Source organism: Strix aluco, chromosome 1 (assembly GCF_031877795.1).
Source record: "Strix aluco isolate bStrAlu1 chromosome 1, bStrAlu1.hap1, whole genome shotgun sequence".
NCBI classification, from domain to species: Eukaryota; Metazoa; Chordata; class Aves; order Strigiformes; family Strigidae; genus Strix; species Strix aluco.
The window spans coordinates 47,126,029-47,148,930 of record NC_133931.1 but is presented as its reverse complement, the minus strand read 5'-3'; the positions used below and the strand labels follow the sequence as shown (position 1 = coordinate 47,148,930).

Here is a 22,902-nt window from a genome sequence, read left to right as displayed (position 1 = left end):
GCCAGCTTTACATTAGCTGGGATTTCACATGCATACGGAGCCAGATTGTATTCTCCATTACAGATATGTAAATCTGGAGTAGCATCATCAACTTCAGTTTAATTGATCTGGATTTGCATCATTGTAATGAACACCCTGCAGGAAACCAATTTCATTTTCAAGAGCTTTCACTGAACATGAAAACCTGCTACTAAATGTACTTCCAATGGGAGGAATTAGACATAGAACTGATGTTATCATAGACAAAGGACTTTGATGAATGTGACTGTTAGAGAACACTAGATCATTCATATTTTCTGACAAACACTGCACTGATTTTTTCATGCACCTGTAGTTGTCTCTCTTCATAACAACATTCTATTTAGGCATTTGCTATAGGTAACCCCCAAAATCAGAAGATTCAAGTCTGGAAAAAACAGTGCTTTATAAATTCAACTTCTTTTTCAAGGAAAAGGCTTATTAAACCATTAGACTAACATCAATTTTTTGGTACCAAAAAGCTTCTCAGTGGTCTATAACTGTTCCCCTATTAAAGAGCAGCAAAAAAGAAGACCTTTTCTTTCTTCATAGAACTATACTGCTTTCTCCAAACAACCAATAAATGGACTTTTGGCACTAGAAAATTGTGATTTTCTCAGCTTTCTCATTTTCTAAAAGTAGGGGAAAGTAAAGCCAAAATGTTTGATAAAATGATAAAGCAAAATATAAAGGACTCAGTCTTTACAATGAGACCAACCTATAAAAACCCTATGTATGAAGGAGAAATCAATAGGGAAAGAGAAAACAGGCTAGTTTATCTCACTCGTGTGTAGGTGAGTGGGTAGGAAAAAATGAGGAGATCGCAAAACTTCTTGCATACACTTTTTGTTCTCCTTTCATTAATGTTCTCCATGCATAGGAGAAGAGAAGGGGCCTATCTCCTTCCACTGTAGTGTATCTATCTCCCAAGGAGCTGTGAAAAAAACTGGTATGCCTGCTACCTCTGCACAAACCTGAGTATAGCAGAGAAAGAAAAAGATGCATACTTCAACAGAACATTTGAGCCTGCCTTCACACATCAAAGATGTGAGATGCAAGCCAAAAGATGTTGTAGCCTTGTGTCACCTACACATGATGGCGGCAGGGGTGGATTTCACCTTCAGTTCACTTCTTTTATCATTTTTACTTTTGAATCTCAGTACAAACTATTTCCAAGGATTTAGTGAAAAGCAGCAATGATGGAATGCATTGGATAACAATTAAGGCACAGCTGGAAGAAGTCACCATTCTCTCCTTGGTGCTGTGGTTGGAACAGTGGAAGCAGGCTGGGCCCTTGTGGAACTGCAGGCTCAGTCTGTGCTGATGTCTTGCTGCTCTACAGGGTGCGTATCATGCTAGCTTTGCGTTCTGCCCCACTCTTATGATGTTGTTTGCTCAAAATCTAGTATGCCAATAACTGTTGTAATGTGTCCTGCCTATACCTTTCACCAAGCTTTGCTTCCCCCCTCACAGGTTATTCATTACAGTAGCAAACAGAATTTCATGCTAAGCCTCTTCTTAATCTTAACACTTAAGCCATAAAATAAGGCTGTGAAACACCTGGACTGCAGACTCTTAAGATACTTGCATTAACAAAACAGCAGTCAGTAAAGCATTGCTTTAACACTTTCTATCTGACTATGAAAATGAAAAAAATATAACAATTAAAATAAAAATAATCCTCTTATGCCATACCTAGATAGTGAGATCCAACTTCAAGCAAGAGAGGTGAGTTAGAACTTCTGTTCAGAGTTGGAGTCAAAAACTCCTTTCTGAAAGGCTTAACTAACTCCTAACCCAGATTCATTATCTGTAGCTTAGGCACTTGCCAGCATAAGCTAGAAGGGCAAAAGGGTATTTCCTTTGTATCAAAAAAGCCACCATGCAGAGTTTAATGGTCTCCTCAAAAGAGGAGGAGCCACTTCTGTTTTACCCTTTCCAGCTTTCCTTCCTGCTTAGAGCTGAGGTAACCATATCATATAAGCACTGTATGACAATGCTCCAATTCAGCTGAAACCTCTTTATGCCCCTTGAATATAAATAATGATGATGAAAGAAAAAAATGAGAAATGTTTTAGTTATGAAATTAGAAAGAAAAAAAATTTTAAAAAAATAAAGTCTTCAACACCATTCGTCAACGTGCCAAATTCCCACAGTCTGCATTTTACCTCTTTCATCAAGCACATGCACACTTGCTTAAGAAAATTTTTAATTACTTCCTAAGTGACTCGATAAGCTACTGTTGGTCTATATAAAAGCCCACTAACTCCCGAGGACTCTACTTGCTTTGGAAAAAGCTGTATGCTCCCTTATATTCTGAGCATTTCCCCAAGCAAACCTGCAGACAAAAATACAGGCAGAGGGGAACTAGACAGACAGTGACCTCACATGTCTCAGAGACACAATGTCAGATGTGATGATGTTCACTGGATATTAGGAATGACCTTTACTATTTTACTAAGATGTAATCATATCTTTAAAAAGGAGACAGAGTGAGAAAGAAACACATTGAAACTCCACCTTACTCCTCAGAGATGGTGTCTATCTGTGGCTAAATTCACATGCACTGTTGGAAACCAGCTGGGTTCATGATGCACCAGCAGATTACAATAGGCTTATCTGTATATTTGTATATTCAGGTCAGGCTGCTTGGACGGTTGTGCCTGGTTTCCTTCAGTAGTGATGAGCTCCAGCAAAGCAGATGTTACAAGATTCTACAGCTGGACTAACCACCAAAGATGACTGAAGTTTTAACTAGAGCAGCATGCATGAGCTTCAAATGACTCTTCACCCAGGATCCCACATATGCTCTGGCTTTCAGACCCCATGCAAGGTTACAGTCTTTACATACCTTCTTAGAGTGGGACCTGTCTTAAGAGTGGACAGCCTGCCAGGCTAACCTGCCATAGTGTAAATGCATCATTTACAACACCAGTTTGAAGTTGCAATATTTGGGAGCAAACAGCCCCTGGCAGGTGATCATGACAATAAGGCTGTTCTTTACATCAGGCTGAAGAAAAAAGCTTGAGAAACACTTCAAAAGCCCAGCATTAAATGAGTGATATAAAGTAAGATCTTCCTTTTAGAAACTACATGAAAGCTCTGCCTTGTTGTGCACCACTGTAACTGCACATTAGAATGCAGTATTATAATTAAAGGTCACTGTATGCAGCAATCATTACTTACTGTTCTCTCCTTTAAAACTGTGTTTTTCTTCTCAGACTTAGAGAAAAATTACTTATCTTGTGCACTTCTCCATGCAGCCAATTACAACTCAAGCTACACATAATGCATAATTAACTTAGCCTGCCATACATCCAGAGGGCCTGCAGGTGTCCAGTTTTTCTATCAGAAAGTTTATCTGGTAGAAAGAAAGAAGACATTAACCAACTGTCCACAGTTAATAGGTATCTGGACAAAATGGACTCATGGTTTGTGTCCTCCTTGTTACCTCACTTAATGCATCTCCTAGGCATTCATGATCAGTAGCATATGTTTCTATCTGTGAAATCCCAAAGAGAAGTTTTGCTATATAATGAGTTTTCAAAATAAAATATATGGTCTAAGGAAAAGCAATAACACAAGAATCAGAAATCAAAAAAATCTCAGGGCTACAAAGACTTCACCATGGTCATACAGAAACCCAGCAGTCTTAGACATAAGTATATAATGATCTAAAATAATTTATATGTTCACTTAACTATTTGAATTCATAGAACTGCATTTGCAGAGCATTTACAGATGAGTACTTTATAAATCTTTTGTAGTACAAAGACCCAGTCCTGTTAAGGTAAATTTATGTATATATTTTTGTGGCTATACAAAATTTCACTGACTTCAGTTTAACCCTAAATGGTTGTAGAAAGTTCTACTGCCATGAACATCTGAGTCTTACTGGAGGATCAGTCCCCTAATATCAGCTTAATAAAAGCATATATATAAAGTGTATATGTATATACATACAGACTTACATATATGTATTAAGACTATGAAAACCCATTTCTTCCTGGCATAACATTTCTTCAGTGAACAGTAAAACGTTTTGGACCAGATTTTAAGGTTCTCTTACAACTTGGAAACTCCCTTCACTGCACTCAGCATGTGGTCTTTTTACACAAAGACGAGGTTACCACACATACTCACTGCCTGTCAAAGAGTAAAGTTACACTGTCCACCGAGGCGTCATTCTTGTTTAAAGAGTGTTATCAACATCAGTTTTAAAAGTCATATTCTGAAATGAACAGAGCATTCTTTAAATAATATATCCAAGTAGTTTGAAAAGTTGAATTAAAGTTTGTCACAGGGTTGTCTAATCTCCAGTTAGTCGTCAGTCTTTTCACACAAGAAAACTTGAGTCATTATTCCCCAAAAACTACATTTCTTACAAACCACTAATAACCTCCTCTGTGTACATTAGAGAGGCCTGATTTTAGGAAAATGTTACATATCGTTCTTTTGACATCCAAGACCCTTTCACAGAATGAGGCCCATATCTAGCCAACTTTTCATATAGCATAAGCATATAATTGCCTCAAATAGGTATTGATATGATGAATATTCTAAAAATTTAACTTCTACAAAGAAGTAACCATTTTCAAAAAAACATTTGACTATTAGCTGTCAGATTTACAAAGAAAATATGATGGAAAAACTACCATTTTTATATCAGCTGCTACTTCTGAGCTATTTCTGCAGCATGTACAAAATTATTAATCATCAGAACTCTATTGTCAAATGGTGGAGCCCACCACTACACATGAAGAAAGTATCGTTCTTGTAAATAGTGTTGTACAGGCAAATACCTATAATGTAGTTTAACAAAACCGCTTGTTTCCAGAAAAAATAAATTCCCTTTAAAAATCTGTGATTTAGTGGAGGAGGTATAATATGTTGATCATTTTCAACCAAGAAAAAAAGTAATCTTTTGGCTTTTTGTGGCTAGATTCAGCTCTGATGTGTTGTCTTTAAACCTAGTGACAGGTCAGAATGGATACAAGTTGACCAGAGAAACTGTGGCTTCAAATTTAATAAATCATATATGATGCAGTATCCAAAAAGGAGACTCAGACAGAGCAGATAAGGGAACATGTCAGCCAACAGATCTTCCCAGCTCCAGCCCTTTGCCTCTGGGTTGGTCCTGGCCATCTCAAGCAAGTAACATCTTCTGCAGGCTGAATGGGCCATTGTAGAAGCTGGAGGAAGCATAATGTATTACTTCCTGCAATGCTAGCCAAATAATTAAAAGATATTTCCCTTCATTTAGAAACCAGATATTTTCTTCACTAAATTTTCACATAACTTTTCTCAATTCTTTGCCACATAAAGATACCATAAGAATACTACATTATAAGAAGTGGCATATCAGTTTGATATTTGGTGAATACTGCAGATTATTTTCTCATGAAAACATGATTAGAGGTTACACTAAACACATTTGCTTACCCATCACTACCAATGATGCCATTATTGAGGTCTAATCATATCTGATAACTGTATAACCATGAATGGCTGGAGATTAGATGCTGCAAGAGCACTGGAAGAATTCCTAAACGACTTCAAAAAACAACCCACATACTTGGTGTATTCTGGGTAATAAGGATATGTGAGATGTGGCTCCTAGTAAACTACAGTATTCTGTTAAACTTACTTGTTCTTTATTTTGTTTCCTTTTTGGCAGTGAATTAGAGTTCTGGCTAGTTGCTTGTGATACCCTTGCCCAAGTGCATCCAGTGAGTACTGCACAAAACTAGAAGTTTGATCTTCTGCATTGTTCAAAATTAATCAGCTCAGCAATGGCCAGAACAGTCTTCTGGAGGGGCCCAGTAACCTGAATCACCAGGGGAAGGCAAGAGGACCTCCTTAATCAGGTCTAGGGCTTGTAAACCATTCTCTGACTCTTTAGCATGTAAGATACCACTTCAGGTAAAACAGTAGTAATGATTTATATGAGTGTATATGTATGCAGATGAAACACTGAGATACGGTACAGTCCCATGCTATTCTAATACATCGATGGATTTTGTTACTTCTAAAAATATTCTATAGCTTTTTTTAAATTTAAAAAGAGTAGAATTCATCTGTAAAATATGAAACTGGCGACAAAAACATTCTTTTACTCTACACTCAGCTTACAGATCTCTGACAAATTTTTGTTTATCCCAGGAGTGTGTTCTTCCTGAAGTCTTCACTCCATATTTAATAACCTTTACTGCATACCTAATAAATCATATACTTAAATGAACTGTAAACATCAACATGAGTTTCACTAGGACAAAAAGGGGAGACAAATCTGTATATTGTTGGCAGTATAGAGTGGGTAGGATGACAGTGAGTGATGACAGAATATATCGATGTGGGGGATGATTCAGGCCTCTTAAAATTTGTAGAATAACAAAGAATGAGATGGCTTTGATTGTCATCTCAATTCATTACAAACGGATTTTTAACACTTTTTTATACCTTTTTTTTTTGCATCTGAGTTGGAACTGATTAAAATTGGAAATGTAACATTAGGCTATGTTCTTGTCTTCGCTATAACTAAGTTCCTCATCAAGACTCCTCCCTTTCTTCACCAATCTTATTTGTGTATTTGCAAGAGTAATGACAGAAGCAGCAATGTACCTCAGGCAAAAGAGCCTGTGTGTCTATCAGTATTTGGGTGACTGGCTTATAAAAGGTTCAGTGGAACAATGTGCCCTGAAGCAAATGAAGATACCGTTCATATGAGCCAATTTGGGACTTACTGTGCAACAGTCGAAGTACTGAGTAAATCCAGCACTGGAGTGTATACACAGTCTGAGACTAGAGCTACTCAGAACATTTTCAGTAAAACAAAAATTTGTGGAAACAAAAATATTCCATGCTGATAAACAGGTTTTCATAAAGATTTTATGGAGAAGGTTTTGGGATACATGATTTGCTAAACTGGAATGGCCAAGAAAGAAAAAGACTAACAATCTCCCATTCGGTGTCCCTTTCCTCTACCCAACAAAACCAGACACTTGAATGAAAAAAAATTTCAAGTTTTTGTTTTTACTCCACAGGCAATGAAGACAGGGGTTAAAACTTTAGCATAAAGAAATGTTGTTCTCTAGACATCAGTCATGTACAATCCCCTTCTGGATATACCTAGAAAAAGTGATTTTCCATATCACTCCTATTTCAAAGTTCTGCAAAAAATGTGGCCATTCAAAGTATATCTATGCTGTCAGGTTATTTTGTAGTGGGCTACTGAAAGCTAGTCACTAGCAATAATAGTATTTGGATCCAGTGCTAACATCCTATTATTGCTGCTGTAAAAGTGGTAATCCAGTTGGGAGTTATCAGATAAAAATCAGGAACTTGTCACCAATAAGATCAATGGATAAATTCTATGATACGGGACATTTCTTCACCGTCCCTACTGTATGCCCTCATGACAAACACCTTCCTAGAAAGCTTCCTACCTAATCTGTAGGATCTGTCTTTATCTACAATATAACCATCCTCGCTTCTCCTTACCCACATAATGGAAACTACAGAGAAAAGCCCTCAGGGGATTACAGTTTCTTAAAGCAACCTTGTCAGTTTTAATTCAGGTTAGGTGCCTGCGTAACACAAACAATCTGGAAGGAACCGAATCAGTTCCTTTTAGATGTTGATAATTCACATGTAGTAATTTGCTTGGGCATACAGACTTAACATTCATATGGATTCATTCTACAGATACATAATACATGTAATGAGATGGTCATCTATAAATATACATAGATATATGTACCTCAGTATATATACATATATATATGTATCACATCATATACATATTTTAATATATATATATATATTTAAAATGGGTAATGTAGACAGTTCTCAATAAATGGACTGATAAAATTCATGCCTGATGGAGAGTTGCACTGGTTTTTGTCAGTGTGTCAGCACAATATATATGCCTATATATATATGTATTCACCCACGTACATTCACATACACTTAATGTACGTATGCATCATATATGTGTAATAGAACATACAAATCTATGTATCGCATCTGAGTAATGATGTGACAAACATTAGACACATTGCATTAAGTGCTTAGCTGGGAATAACCTTTGGTTTGGCCTCACAAATCTTTTCCTTTTCTAAGCTACACACTTCATATCTGGAGCATGTGGAAGCATCTTACCTTGCTTCCATTTTCTCTTGCCTCCCGTTCCATCTTGAGATCAGAAATTAGGAGAGTCTTGTATTTGTTCTTTCCATTACTGCTGTGATCATCTAGTCTGTATTCTGAAGTCAGCTGAGCAGAGAGGGGACTGTCACTCAGGTTCAGAGGCTGCTCATCCTGCTCCAGATTTGTTTTGCCATTACTGTTGGTTTCTGCCATCTCCCTGCAGTGTGTTCCCCCTGAAGCATTGGAACTGTGTCCCACGGTCTCATTGCCATTAAAACTCTCTGCGGCTGAATCATCTATTAAAAAATATATATTTTCAGTCACATGCCACATCATCATCTCTGTCCAGTTCAAACATAATTTAAACCTTCACAATGTTTTTCAAAATAGAATGAAAATGGCTTATATTACTAGCACCAGTACATTTCTGCAAAATGTGCACATACACTCCTCCACGTTTTCAAGTAAAAACTTTATGTAGATCCATAAAATATTACTAAGTTAAGGGAAATGATATGGGCTGACACCTTAGTGTCACTGTGTACACAAAAGATAAGTATCACAAAGGATTTTTAGGGACAAAGTGACAAAGTCTGCCTTAATCCATCTGTCTGTCCATATGCCTATGGATCTATTTAGATTCTTATACCATGTTCATTATTGCAGTATTGCATATTTCTGAAATCAACAGCGATGCACATGGTACTGAGAGAGAATCTAGTTCTCAGGTTTTAAGGGCACAGAGCAGCATATGTCATATCCATAAACATTCTCTTGCACAGATACGATGTAAATACATCTGATATATTCACTGCTGGCAGTAGAGATTATACTGGAAAAGTTTACTCCAGAAACAAAGATCCTCTCTTCATTTTGTTCAGGTGCTCGTTCACTTTGCTCATGCATTGTGTGTCACAATATATTTTAAAATACTGCTCAATAAAGGATTAAATTAACCTGAAAGTTACATCTGAAAACTCTGGTTGTGTTGTTGTTACCCCTAAGATTTTACAGATGAATTGTATGATTAATATGTGTCTTCACATGCCTATGAGTTTGTGTATCCTGTGTTTGTCAGCACCAGGATGCGTCACCTGTGCTACTACTCAGCCCTTTATTTCTAATCAATCTTTTGGCCAACAGTCTATCTAGTAAAACAATTCCTCCTTCAATGGATTAAATGGCAGCAGAATTTGGCCCTCAATTTGCTTACTTGTTGTTCTCTAAAGCATCTCTTTTTTGGCAACTTACATGGTTTTGCTAACGGTGCAAACACCTGTCCAGGGCACTACAAGCCTATGCTTATCTCAGACAGTGAAGCTGGAAACAAAACTGGGGGCTTAGCAGCCAGGAATGGGTATGGATTGAAACTGAAGATACGGGATGAGATGGTACTAATATATTAGTATTATGATACTAATATATTAGTACCTTAATATATCATCTGCTTTTGGGCCCTTCTAAACAACTTCCATGGAAAATAAACAAACACATTTATATAGAAGTGGAATTTTAAAATACATCAGGATGATTTATTTGAAGGATGTGCTCAGAAATACTCATGCTTGAAACTACATGGTTAATCAAATTGTTGACTCTCCATCATTAATACATAAAACAACTATTCACCACCCTCAGATCAGAATTTTAAAAGTGAAGAAAATATTGCATAAATGGGTAATGATCTAATTCAATTAAGTACTTAGAGAGCTATAGACAAGCCATCATACATCAGTGGCTTGCTTGCTGTACTCATCCAACACTTTTATGTCATAAAGTATACAGGACTGGGCACACATTCTGAACATATTTTTTTAAATTGCTTTGTTTTGTAAACCTGTAAAAAAAATCTAGTTTCATGAAAATACATAATAAAAATCATCATTTAAATGCTTTTATTTAAGGAACATTTTTTGGTTTTACAAAATGCTTTATAATAAATGGCTGCAATAAAAAATGAAGCTATGTTTTGGTACGTACCACATTTACATTACGTCTTACAAATACAAATGTATATGCAATAAAAGACATAACATTCCTAGAATAAGACTTTTAAATGTGTACACCAACCCAATCTGCAACAGAGCAATGGAAATGGTCTGATTTTAAAACCTGGGGCTGCTTGAAGATTTCAGCTACATAAATGAGTAACGTGAGCAGGATTTATCCTTAATAAACTTTCTATCATGCCCTGAGACCTATGTCTTACAGGACATAACACATTAAAAAGGTTAAAATTCTAAATGCAGTTTCAGAAATAAATATGCAGTTTTATTATTCTGAGCTAGAAAATGGCATTCTAATATAGGGTCTTTATTTTTTTAAAGAAAATAGCTATATTTACAACTCATTTTAAAAGCTCTGAGATACCAGAAAGAAATCCAGGTTTCTTTATTTAAGAGAGAAACACTTTGGTTACCGCTGATTTGTATTTAGGACTGTTAACAGATAATCGGCTTCTTGATTATCAGTTTAACAAGTGACAGTTTCAAATTAATTAAATCAATTACTGAATCGGTCACCAAGTGAGGGATGCTCCTCCCTTTGAAGGGCTCAGAAAATTCCCTGCTGTTGGGAGCAAAGAGAGAAACAGATGAGTAATCAGAGGATGCAAAGAGCCACCCAGAAGCTGGGGGCACTGCCTACTCTGCAGCACACAAGTCTGATCCCTAGGGAACTTCTGCATGTTGGCACCCAAGTGTCCCAGGTCACACAGTGCAGAGGAGCCACTACCAGGACATAGATAGCTAAATGGGAATGATGGAGTAGGAAGAGAGCTGTGCCTAGAGCCAGATCTGGGAATAACCAAGTCCAAAGCAAGGCTGTTAGTTTTGGCTTGTAATCATAAGCAATAATGCTTTTCTTTTCCCTGGATGATGAATGTTTGACAAACACGTGTGAGAAAAAAAAACCCTATTCATTTTTTATATGTGTTCTAAAACACAACCATTGAAAAAATTCCTATGTTGAGTAAATGTAATTAAGCATTACAATACTTCAAAATAATAATACAGTATTTACGTGGTTTTGGCTTTGCTTAGCAAAAGCTTAGTTACTTGATGGTGTTAAGAAATATTAGTCGTTTAGCTTAAATAAGTAAATTCAAAATAGAATGGATCTCTTAGAGTCATAGTGTTGTGTGATCTAGTATACTGCTTGCTTAGCATTACTCACTTAATATGAGTAGCTAGATTTGCTGAGGTCTTAGGCTGCAAGCTGTTAACTTTCACCTAGATTTGCTGAACTTCTACCTCCTTGAGCAAAAGAGGGCCTCCAGAGCCGGCACAAACCAGAAGATAAGAAGGTTTCAAGGCTATAACCATCAGTAGAAGCTGCAACTTGACAAGATAACGGCCTGTCAGGAGACAGTGAAGGAATCCAATAAGGTGTTAGGAGATCCCAGACCAGAATCACCATTGGACCAAAGGGCTCATGAAAGGTACATGAAGATCGCGTGAAGGGCATGTGCATAGATCATAAGGGTATAATTGCCCATGAGATTTTTTGTTTGGGGTCTCTCTCTGGAGGCACCCATCTTCAGCTGTTTATTCCCAGCCGTACCATTTTATTTTTTTATTATATATATTCTGATGCCTGAGATTCTGCTACAACAAACCTAGAGGTTGAACTGCGAAGAAACTTCTTTAACAATGGTAAATCCCAGTTTCTACTATAAAGTCAAATACCTGCTTTTACAATCATTTAACCTTGCTTGTTAGAAACAGGAACTATCATCTGTCGGGATAACATTCAGAATGGCTACAATGGCTATAAATCACACTTTTGCAAAGTAAATATAAATATGTATTGCAATACAAGAGATCAAGAGAAAAATAGTGGTTTAGCACTAGTTACTTTCTTACAGATGTTACCAAGGTAACTAAACTACAAGGTTTAGTACATTTCTCATCCCTGGGCAGCTGCTCTATTTTTGCCAAGAATAAAGGCTACTCTAAAGCAAGAGTTTCTGAGGTATCAGCAACACAGACCACATCAGGAATAACTGGTTTTGGGGACAAAGGCAGGAGGGTCTGGCCCAGGAGAGGAACGGCATGTTCACCCTCTGATACAGGCAGCCATGGCCCCAACACCTCCTGGCCTTGCTCGTAACTGACTGCTGGACCAAGCTGCCCCGCTCCTCGGCCCACAGGGACTGCAAGCACTCATGGCCGCCACACGGCTGCCAAGGGGCAAGGCTGATTTCACAGAATCACAGAATCATCAGGGTTGGAAAAGACCTTGAAGATCATCTAGTCCAACCATTAACCTAACACTGACTGTTTTCAACTACACCATATCCCTCAGCGCTATGTCAACCTGACTCTTAAACACCTCCAGGGATGGGGACTCCACCACTGCCCTGGGCAGCCCATTCCCATGCCTAACAACCCGTTCTGTAAATAAATACTTCTTAATATCCAGTCTAAACCTTCCCTGGTGCAACTTGAGGCCATTACCTCTTGTCCTATCACTTGTTACTTAGTTGAAGAGACTCATCCCCAGCTCTCTGCAACCTCCTTTCAGGTAGTTGTAGAGGGCGATGAGGTCTCCCCTCAGCCTCCTCTTCTCCAGACTAAACAACCCCAGTTCCCTCAGCCGCTCCTCGTACGACATGTGCTCCAGACCCTTCACCAGCTTCGTTGCCCTTCTCTGGACACACTCGAGTAATTCAATGTCCTTTTTGTAGTGAGGGGCCCAAAACTGAACACAGTAATCGAGGTGCGGCCTCACCAGTGCCGAGTACCGGGGTAAGATCACTTCCCTGTCCCTGCTGGCCACACTATTTCTGATACAGGCCAGGATGCCATTGGCCTTCTTGGCCACCTGGGCACACTGCTGGCTCATGTTCAGCTGGCTGTCAATCAACACCCCCAGGTCCCTCTCTGACTGGCAGCTCTCCAGCCACTCCTCCCCAAGCCTGTAGCGCTGCTGGGGGTTGTTGTGGCCCAAGTGCAGCACCCGGCATTTGGCCTTATTGAAGCTCCTCCAGTCGGCCTTAGCCCATCGCTCCAGCCTGTCCAGGTCTCTCTGCAGAGCCTCCCTGCCCTCGAGCAGATCAACACTCCCACCCAACTTGGTGTCATCTGCCAACTTACTGAGGGTGCACTCGATCCCCTTGTCTAGATCATCAATAAAGATGTTAAACAGGAGTGGCCCCAAAACCAAGCCCTGGGGGACACCACTCGTGACCGGCCGCCAACCGGATTTAACTCCATTAACCACCACTCTTTGGGCCCGGCCATCCAGCCAGTTTTTTACCCAGCAAAGTGTATGCCCATCCAAGCCATGAGCATGCAGGTTCTCCAGGAGAATGCTGTGGGAAACGGTGTCAAAGGCCTTACTAAAGTCAAGGTGGACAACATCCACAGCCTTTCCCTCATCCAATAAGCAGGTCGCCCTGTTGGAGAAGAAGATCAGGTTTGTCAAGCAGGACCTGCCTTTCATAAACCCATGCTGACTGGGCCTGATCATCTGGTTGTCCCGCACGTGTTGTATGATGGTACTCAGGATGAGCTGCTCCATCAGCTTCCCAGGCACCGACGTCAAGCTGACAGGCCTGTAAATTCCCGGATCATGCTTCCTATCCTTCTTATATATGGGCATCACATTGGCCAATTTCCAATCTGCCGGAACCTCCCCAGTCAGTCAGGACTGCTGGTAAATGATGGAAAGTGGCTTGGCAAGCACCCCAGCCAGCTCCTTCAGCACCCTCGGGTGTATTCCATCCGGTCCCATAGACTTGTGTACGTCTATGTGATGCAGTAGGTCACTGACTGTCTCCTCCTGGCTTGTGGGGGGGGCGTTCTCCCAGTCTCTGTCTTCTGGCTGAGGAGGCTGGATTCCCTCAATACAACTAGTCTTGCTATTAAAGACTGAGGCAAAGGCAGCATTAAGCCCCTCAGCCTTCTCCTTATCACTTGTTACCATGTTTCCTACTGCATCTAGCAGGGGATGGAGGCTCTCTCTGGTCTTTCTTTTGCTGCTCAAATACTTATAGAAACATTTCTTGTTATGCTTGACTGCTGAAGCCAGATTAATTTCTAGCTGGGCTTTAGACCTCCTGATTTCTACCCTGCATAGCATCACAGCATCTTTGTAATCATTGTGAGTGGCTAGCCCCTTCTTCCAAAGGCTGTAAACTTTCCTTTTCTCCCTGAGTTGCAGTCAAAGCCAGGGTGGTCTTCTCTGTTGCCGGCTTCTCCTACAGCACCTGGGGACCGCCTGTTCCTGAGCCATTAAGACTTCCTTCTTAGAGCCCAGCCTTCCTGGACCCCTATACCCTTCAGGACTGCCTCCCAAGGGATTCTGTCAAGCAGGTGCCTAAACAAGACAGTCAGCCCTTTGGAAGTCCAGGATGTCAGTTCTGCTACCCCCTCTCCTGGCCTCTCTAAGAATAGAGAACTCTATTATTTCATGATCGCTGTGCCCAAGTCGGCCTCCAATCGCCACATCATCCACCAGTCCTCCTCTGTTCACAAAGAGGAGGTCCAGCAGGGCACCTTCTCTGGTCGGTTCACTCACCAGCTGTGTCAAGAAGTTATCTTCCACACAGCCTAGGAATCTCCAGGACCGGTCCCTCTCTGCTGTGTTGTATTTCCAGCAGATGTCTGGGAAGTTAAAGTCTCCCACAAGAACAAGGGCAAGTGATCATGAGATTTCTCCTAAGGGCCTACAGAATATTTAATCCACCTCTCTGTCCTGGTTGGGTGGCCTATAGTAGACTCTTACTACAACATCTGCCCTGTTGGCCTTCCCCCTGATTCTAACACAAAGACACGCCACCCTGTCTTCACTATACTTGTGCTTGAAGCAATCATAACAGTCCCTAACATACAGCGCCACCCCACTGCCTCTGCTTCCTTGTCTGTCCCTTCTAAAGAGCTTGTAGCCATCAACTGGCACACTCCAGTCATGGGAGACATCCCACAATGTTTCTGTGAGAGCCACTACATCATAGTTTTCCCGTTTCATCATGGCTTCAAGCTCCTCCTGTTTGTTACCCATGCTGTGTGCATTGGTATACACACACTTCAGCTTGGCTGATGTCCCCACAGTTACTGATCCACCAATATCCCTTGCATCTTTGTTGTGCTGCATGTCTCCATCCCTTGCCTCCACTGAGATGGCAGGGTGAGGGTCATCGCTAGCACAACAGCCCACAAACTCTGGTAATCTACCCTGGGGCTTATGTCTGGGATCTCCAGTTTTGTCCCCTTCCCCCTTCAAATCTAGTTTAAAGCTCTCTCAATGAGCCCAGCTAACTCCTACCCCAAGATCCTTTTCCCCCTCTGGGACAGGTGCATCCCATCTGATGTTTCATGGAGACCTGTCCCTTTGACCACACTTCCCAGTGGCAACCACCTCTCTGGGGGGCAGGAGGTGAGATCTCACCTCCTCACTGCGCCCAGCGTGGCTGGCAAGTGGGGGCTGCACCTAAAATGGGGCCTGGGTAGAGACCAGCAGTTTGTTCATACAGTTTTCTTACCTTTACTTATCACAGCACCTCAGCAACAATAAACTGCTAACGCTGAAAGCTTGTTCTCTTACCAAATATTTTTCCCCTCCATCCCACAGAGGCAGAGGCATCGCAGCTTGGGGCGAGCTGTGCGCAGGCCCAGGGGAGCCAAGGCTTTGCCTGGCTATGGCCGCTGGCGAGTGTTTCTCTGGGGCAGCTTGCCAAGAGCTCCTCTTTCAGGACAAGGACATCACTAATGGCAGGCACCGAGCGGGAGAGGCCAGGGGCTCATCCCTGAGGCAGCCAAGTGAGATGCTGCAGGAGCTCAGCTGGGGAACATGGTGGCACCCCTGGCACCCACTGACATCATGGTGACAGCCAGAGGCTGCCTAGGCCCAGCCTGGCCCTTGCCCCATGCCAGGGACCCCGCGGAGGCCAGGCCCACCCCAGCCCAGCGCACGTGGGGCAGCAGCCATTAGCCCACTGCAGGGCTGCCCTCCCATGGGTGGCCCTCCCTGGCCTCACTTTGGCACCAGCGCTGGTCGGTGGTCACTCCAGGCTCCATTCCCATAGCTCGCTGATGAGGGGCAAAATAAAACTCTACCACAATCAGCCTATATCTGGGTGTAGCATGTTTTTAGGACAGTGTGTTTTCAGAACATGCCTCCTGTCTGAACTGCTGCCACAGGATGGGTTTTATGGGAAGACCTGCAGGGAAGCATGCCACAGGTGCTCGGAGCTGAGAAGGGAGGGAGAAAAGGGGTTCCCTGCCCTGCGTTGGGTATTGGGCCAGTCACAAAAGAGGCTGTGGTATGAGCTCATGTCTTCATCACCTCCCAGGGCCACCGCTATCCACAGGCATCAACCATGACAGCGAATGATGGCCTCATCAAATGCTGCTGCTTGCTCAGGGCAGGACACATCTTTAGGAACTGTGCAGTTTTCAAACCCTTACCCCAGCACTCTGGAAGACTGGAAGCACATCTGCAACTGTTTTTGTTACTCAAGCCTGAAAAGGGAGAGTCTGACTGCAAAACATGTATGTGTTTCACTTCTCAAAAACAGCCAGCTGGTGCCTCACCTATGCAGAGATCCTCCTCCAGGGATTAAAGAGCATCACCCCTCACAAAAAGACTCCAAGAACAGAGAGAAGGTACCTTTGGATTGGGCAGCAGCCTTCTTGCTGAAGCAAGGAGGACTCTCCAGGCTTAGGCATGGACTTCTCACTCATGGACCAATATTTCTTAAACTTCCTTATGACAAGAACTCCTTCTCCCACCTTGCACAGAGCTTCAAACTGATCTTCTCTGACCAACACACTTTGGGCTCCTTCAGTCCAAGTACTCTCTGTGTTAGGTATAATTCTCAAAACAAGAACTGCAGTAATTTTCCTACTTCAAGTTAGATTCTTATTATTCATCACATTGCATTAGAGCTTCCAACTCATCCTTCTAGATCACCTTGAGGCCAACTAGACACAAAGTGACACCAGTTTTGTTTTTGTACACTTGAGAAGTCCAGGCTCCTGCCTGAGAACTTTCCAGGCTCATTGCATTCACCACTGTGTTAGCTTCTACCCCTGCTTTTGAAGGAAACTTGGAAATGGTGGAAGAAAAAACAATGCCAAAGAAAGCCCAAGCAAACAGATGCTGTGAATATGAGTTTTGATTCTCAGAACTGTTGGATCCTTCAATTATCTGCCACAATCATTCACATTATCATCACATAAATTTCTGCCAATACCCCATTTCTCTGTATTTAACACCCTGGATTCTGCAAGGTGATTTCTGTGACAGTTGACAGTTTAAGGGCACTCTTATTTAGAGCAGGAAACCGGATCTTAATCTATGATTGTGTTCTCCTACCAAACAATGTCTAGATTTATGAATGGGCAAAGAACATATATTGCTAGAATTAGAGATTCTTCTGTTACAGGTTAAAATACAGTTCCTCCACCCAGAGAGAACTGTCTTCAGACCAGATATGTCAAATGCTCAACACCGTTCTCAGTAAGAGTGCTTTCTTACAGGAAAGCAAGTTGAAGTGTGCACCAAATCTGGCTGAAATAACAAGTCCCTCAAACACCAGTTTTCTGAGAGCACAAATTTAAGATCTGAATGCTGATATAAGTGTCATTGAAGTACTGTGAATCTCAAACCAAGGTACATATATATAACTTGTCTCCTTGAGAGAAAAATCTCCAGATGTTTTAAAGGATCTCTTGCATTACTCTTAGCAATCAATTTCATACTATAAATCACACAGACTTTTCAAATTCCTTGCAGGTAAGTGAGGAAGGAGTCAACAAGCCATTCTACTTAAAGACAGATTTCTGAATAAATTCTCTCCCTCTCTCAAATTAATTCTCAGGCTAGAATTCAATTAATATTTAGAGTATGCTTAAATAGTTTACACAGCTGAGATTTCAGCTACCTGAAACTTACTGCATATTTTACTAGTCACTAATGCATAGTGTTGGCCTTCAGCTCTAACAGCAGTAGTGTGGCACAGTCCTACAACTGTACAGCCACATGGAAGCTCCTATCTGCTGAAAGGACAGACATGGTGACGGATCAGGGAGATAAGGAACCTTCTCATTAACACTAAGAATGAAGCAAGAGCCCCGTGATACCAAAGCAGCTCTAACACAGCTCCCTTTTTTGCCATGAAGCAAGGCAGATAGCCTGCTTAGGAAGTAGACAAAAAACGATGGAAAAGCAATTAACCTTACAGCACCTTTGATGCTTTTGAGACATTCTGACTACAGGAGGGTGTCCCACAAGCCAAAACCATGCCTGGTGATAATGAGTCTGACTAGTCACAGCAAATGAACAAAGCAAATGTTGGGGCCACTTTGTTCATTCTGCTCTAAGGCGTGAGGATGAGAGAGGGCCACATACGCAGCCCAAGCAGACACTGACTCCTGCAGACTCCAAGGGAGCATGCACACAGGTTAAATGAACACTTTGAGTGGGCTGCCTGTCGACAGTGCATCTCTGAGAGCAGCAGTTACTGTAAGGTGGGTAACTTCTTTCTAAAAGGAGGAGATTGGATGTGAATGAGCTGAGTGGGATGAGTGAGACTGAAGCTGCTGGCTGTGCAAGTGCAGGCTGTCATAAAACCCACTCTTAAAGACTGTCTACCAAAGCCCTGTGTGATGAAGGTTCCTTTAATCAGTTTTGGGCCGGATACCACCAGCCCAGGTCTTGCTAAATACCACCTTAGCAATCTGATTAATTTGAACAGAATAACTTGCAAGAGATTGTACTGCAGACTCCGAGTGACAGACTCCAGACCAGTTTTGAGTTACTATGCCATTCCCTTTAATCTTTGGCTTCAATATTGCATGTTTTATTTTTCCTTTGTTAAAATACAACTTTAACGAAGATAATACGCTACATAAGCAAACATTTAAAACTAAGTTAATTACATTCCTTCTGTAATTCCACAAACCCAAAGAATGCTAGCAAACCTTCCTAACAAGAGCTATCGAAAAAAATGCTCTACTGGTGGCAACTGACAGTAGGCAGTTTTGGGAGAGGAACACCATGAATCAGACAAAAGCTGGTGTAAAGCACTGACTCACGGAAACTTCTGTAGTATGAAACAATTATAGAGACTTTTCTAAATGAACTGATAAAAAGGCGAGGTCACATTTCACTCCCACCATTTTTCACAAGGACTGTTTAATACCAATTTGTCACAGTTATGTATTCGGTTATGCTTCATTTACGTCACAAGTCATGTTTCAAGCACAAGTTCAATACATAACTTAAAAGCCAGTCAAAATCAACTATATCTATTCATCTTCTCCATTCCCTTTCATATTATGATAAGGAACAGGGGTTGAATTAATGGAGGTACAAAGGTGATTTCAGACCCTCTATTATTCCCCATTTCATGAAGCATAAGAATGGCCATAGTTGGTCAGATCAAAAATCCATTTAGTCCAACATCTTATCTCCAGCACTGGCTATTAGGTGATGTTTAGGAAAGAGAATAAGGCAAGCATATACAATTCTTCCCCCTGTGTCTTGCTGAGCCCTTAATAATTTTCAGCTCAAGGTACTTCTGAGCCAGATGTCGTCTCTAGTAACATACTGACACTCAGCAGATTTCTTCTCCATGCAAATATCCAGTCTCTCTTTGAACCTGTGTAAAACTCAAACACCTTTCTCTGTGCCTCAAAAAAGTTGCTGTCACTATTTCTGTTTCCACTAAAATGTCAGCAGTGTGTCAAGGAAACAAGGAACAGGAATTAAGAGGTGGGCAAGAGTCTTTCAAGAGGACAGAGCAGGGTGATGTGCACAGAGCTCGGTCACTTCATTCACAGTGAGACTGCATTTGCTCCATTACAAGAATATGTATTGTCCTCTTCAGCTAACCTCACTAATGTTAACAATTTTTTTTCTCCTTTTGATACATGTAGCTTTCCTGATGTGGTTGGCTTCTGTGAATTCAGCTATGGAACTCACTGCCTTGAAATTTGAACCTGGAATGTCCATCAGTTTCAGTGCGATGCCAGTCAATGAATCCTTCACTGTTGTTTTCAGTGATGGAGGAACAGGTCAGGAGCTACTCTGAAAAATCACTCTGTGTGCATTTATGAAAAGAAAAAAGAACAAAGCAAACTACAAAACTAATCCTTAGCATTGTCAACAAGAGTATAGTAAATTTAATATACACATGCACATACACAGTGGAATCAGCATTAGCCAGGCTATAAATCTTATTTAACTATTAAACAAACCCCCCAGTAATTCACAATTTTTCCATGGATAAATGTCTTTTCTTGTTGGAGGCACAAAACAGGCAGATATTTTATTCAACTATAACATTAAATAACAGAACAGTGAACAACTACCACTCCATGACATCAGCAACTACCAGAATGATACTGCCCTGTCAGTCACAGTGTTATAGAAGGGCTCATTTATAAAGCTTCATGACTGACTGCATGTTTACTTTGCCTGCAGAGCTACTGTCCCTGCATATACACAACAAGGAGATGAAGCAGAATGGCTACTAAGAGGGTACTGCACATGTAAATAACCAATTGAATAGCTCACTGGGTGCACAGTAGGCTTATTATCACTATGCATCTAGTTTGTACTTGTGCTTTGGTATTTCCACTTCAAAAGACATAGCTCTCACTGCCTCTGGGAGAAAAATCTCTGGTTTTCCCTTTACTCTGGAGAAACCTCTAGGGCGCTTTTTGTGGCAAAGGGTCTATCAAGCAGTTCTTAATACAGAAAACCTGCAATAATTCTAAAACTTTTTATGCTGCTTTTAGGCTCACATTTGACAAGCAAAATGTCATCTGGCATTGAGAATGTGGATTAAAGCTCCATCTCTGGACAAGCACTGCAGGGTCAAGTTCTCAGCCTGATAACATATGAGTGAAGCCTGAGGTGTTGCCCTACACTCATCCCAATCAGTACTCCAGACTTCAGAGCAGTTTATTGATATGAAGCTATGAACTGAGGAAGGCTGGGAGACAGGCAGGCAAGCAAGGCTCAGGACAGACTAACTCTGACTTTTAAGATTTACTAAAAGTCCAACCATGCACAGAACATATCAAGCAACAAAGACGTTTGAGACTGCAACATATTAAGAAAAGAAGGAGGAATATGAAGCCTTCTCCTTAAAGTAAAAAGAGGTATCTTAGGAGATCTTACCCTCTCCTCTTTCTTGCCCAGCATGGAAGAGGCTTATGCTGCTCTGGCTAAAGGCTGCTGAGGGCAGCAGCAGCTGCCGCCACTCGTGGCAACAAGAAGAATCTGGTGCTGTGCCAGCAACAGACAAAAGATTAACATGTACGGTGCATGTTTTGTGTCTAAACATCTACCCAAATGGGGCTGAAAGGAATTATGTTAAACTTATCTTCCACTTGGACCTAGTACATGTGTGTGATGTCATATTTTACTTCATCAGGATCTGCCAGAAGACAAAATTAAAGAGAAAAGATCAAGTTGGAGTCAGGAGAGAAAATTCTCTGCAGACTGGATGCCCCAAATACTGGCATTTTCAATAAAGCCCTTTAAAGACTAAAATTTAGTCTACCAGCTTTAGTGTGTTGAGTGGGTTCACACAGTGATATCAGTCTGCACTTCCTTCTGGAAGGGTGAAGCCCTGAGCACAAGCAAGACAAATGATTGTTTGACAGTCCCTCAGCAAACTGCTGCCTGCTCTTCCATAAAGGTAGAGAGGCTATAGAAAGGCTCATTATACCCACTTCATCAGTAAAACTGGGAGAGAAAGGGGGGAGAAGCCTTAAGAGCAAACAGAAATGACTGCTTTGAGCTTCATATGTCCTTAGCAACATTTAACCCAAACTCTGACTTAAGCTCCCAAACTTTACAGTACAAATGGATTGATTTGCCTGTCTGCTATATTCCTAGCAGAAAGCCAAGCAGAAGTTTCCTCCTGAAACATGAAAAAAATCATGTCTGTTAATATTTTGCCTATCACTAGCAGTCTACAACCAAGTAGAAATAAGAAAAAATCTTAGATACCCAACAAATAAAAAGAGAATTGCAAAGATATCTCAAATGATTTGAGCATCTCAAATATATGCTCAAATGTAGCAAGCTCAAGAGTTCTGTTACTATATTTTAAGTTTTATTTTAGAACTATTCTGAAGAAGACTTGCAAGCATTCTTTATTTTATATTTGTAATGTATAGTCTCAGTGGCTTTAAAGGTGTATTTAGGTGCATAAAACAAACAGTAACTAAGTTCAAAATGCTCTGTCAGCCCAATATTTTGGGTACCTCTATAATAACGAAAATAGTTTAATTGAGTTGACAGCATAACTCTCAGTAACAATATTTCTACAAATAGTTCAGACTCATTAGACCTTTCATCATCAGGTTTGTAGCTCTATAGTTCAGGATTTCAAAATGACAATCTAATCTTTTGAATTTTTTCACACAGAGAAGTATAGGCTTGTATCAAGTAAATTAAAGCCATTTTATTGTTATTTACAACTGCACACTAAAAGCTAGGACATGAAAAATGCTTTATAACTAGAAGTGAAAACACTTCCTAGCATTTTCATGAATTTTTTCTCTGTCTTTCATTCGATAAATCAACTGTTTTTTGCAAAAGACTTGGTTTTCACTCTAGAACAGTTCTGTCACATCCTTTCCAATCAGTTCTCTCCACTCATATTAACATATTGGCTTTTAGGAAAATTTTGTAACTCAACAGAGAGTAAAATAAATGCCTCTACTATTCACATACTGAAATTCAGTTTAAGAATAGGTAATAAACATGGAA

The 22,902-nt window shown here is 40.8% G+C and overlaps 1 protein-coding gene across 5 annotated transcripts in view; it reads right to left on the bottom strand.

Annotated features, from left to right (window-relative positions):
- The window catches only part of NOL4 (nucleolar protein 4), a 200,918-nt gene that overhangs the window by 73,781 nt on the left and 104,235 nt on the right, over positions 1 to 22,902 (bottom strand). For all 5 annotated transcript variants that reach the window (XM_074819979.1, XM_074819996.1, XM_074819988.1 and 2 more), the window contains one exon: positions 8,179 to 8,462. In XM_074819979.1, coding sequence (XP_074676080.1) covers positions 8,179 to 8,462 — 284 coding nt within the window. The remainder of the gene's footprint in view (positions 1 to 8,178; positions 8,463 to 22,902) is intronic.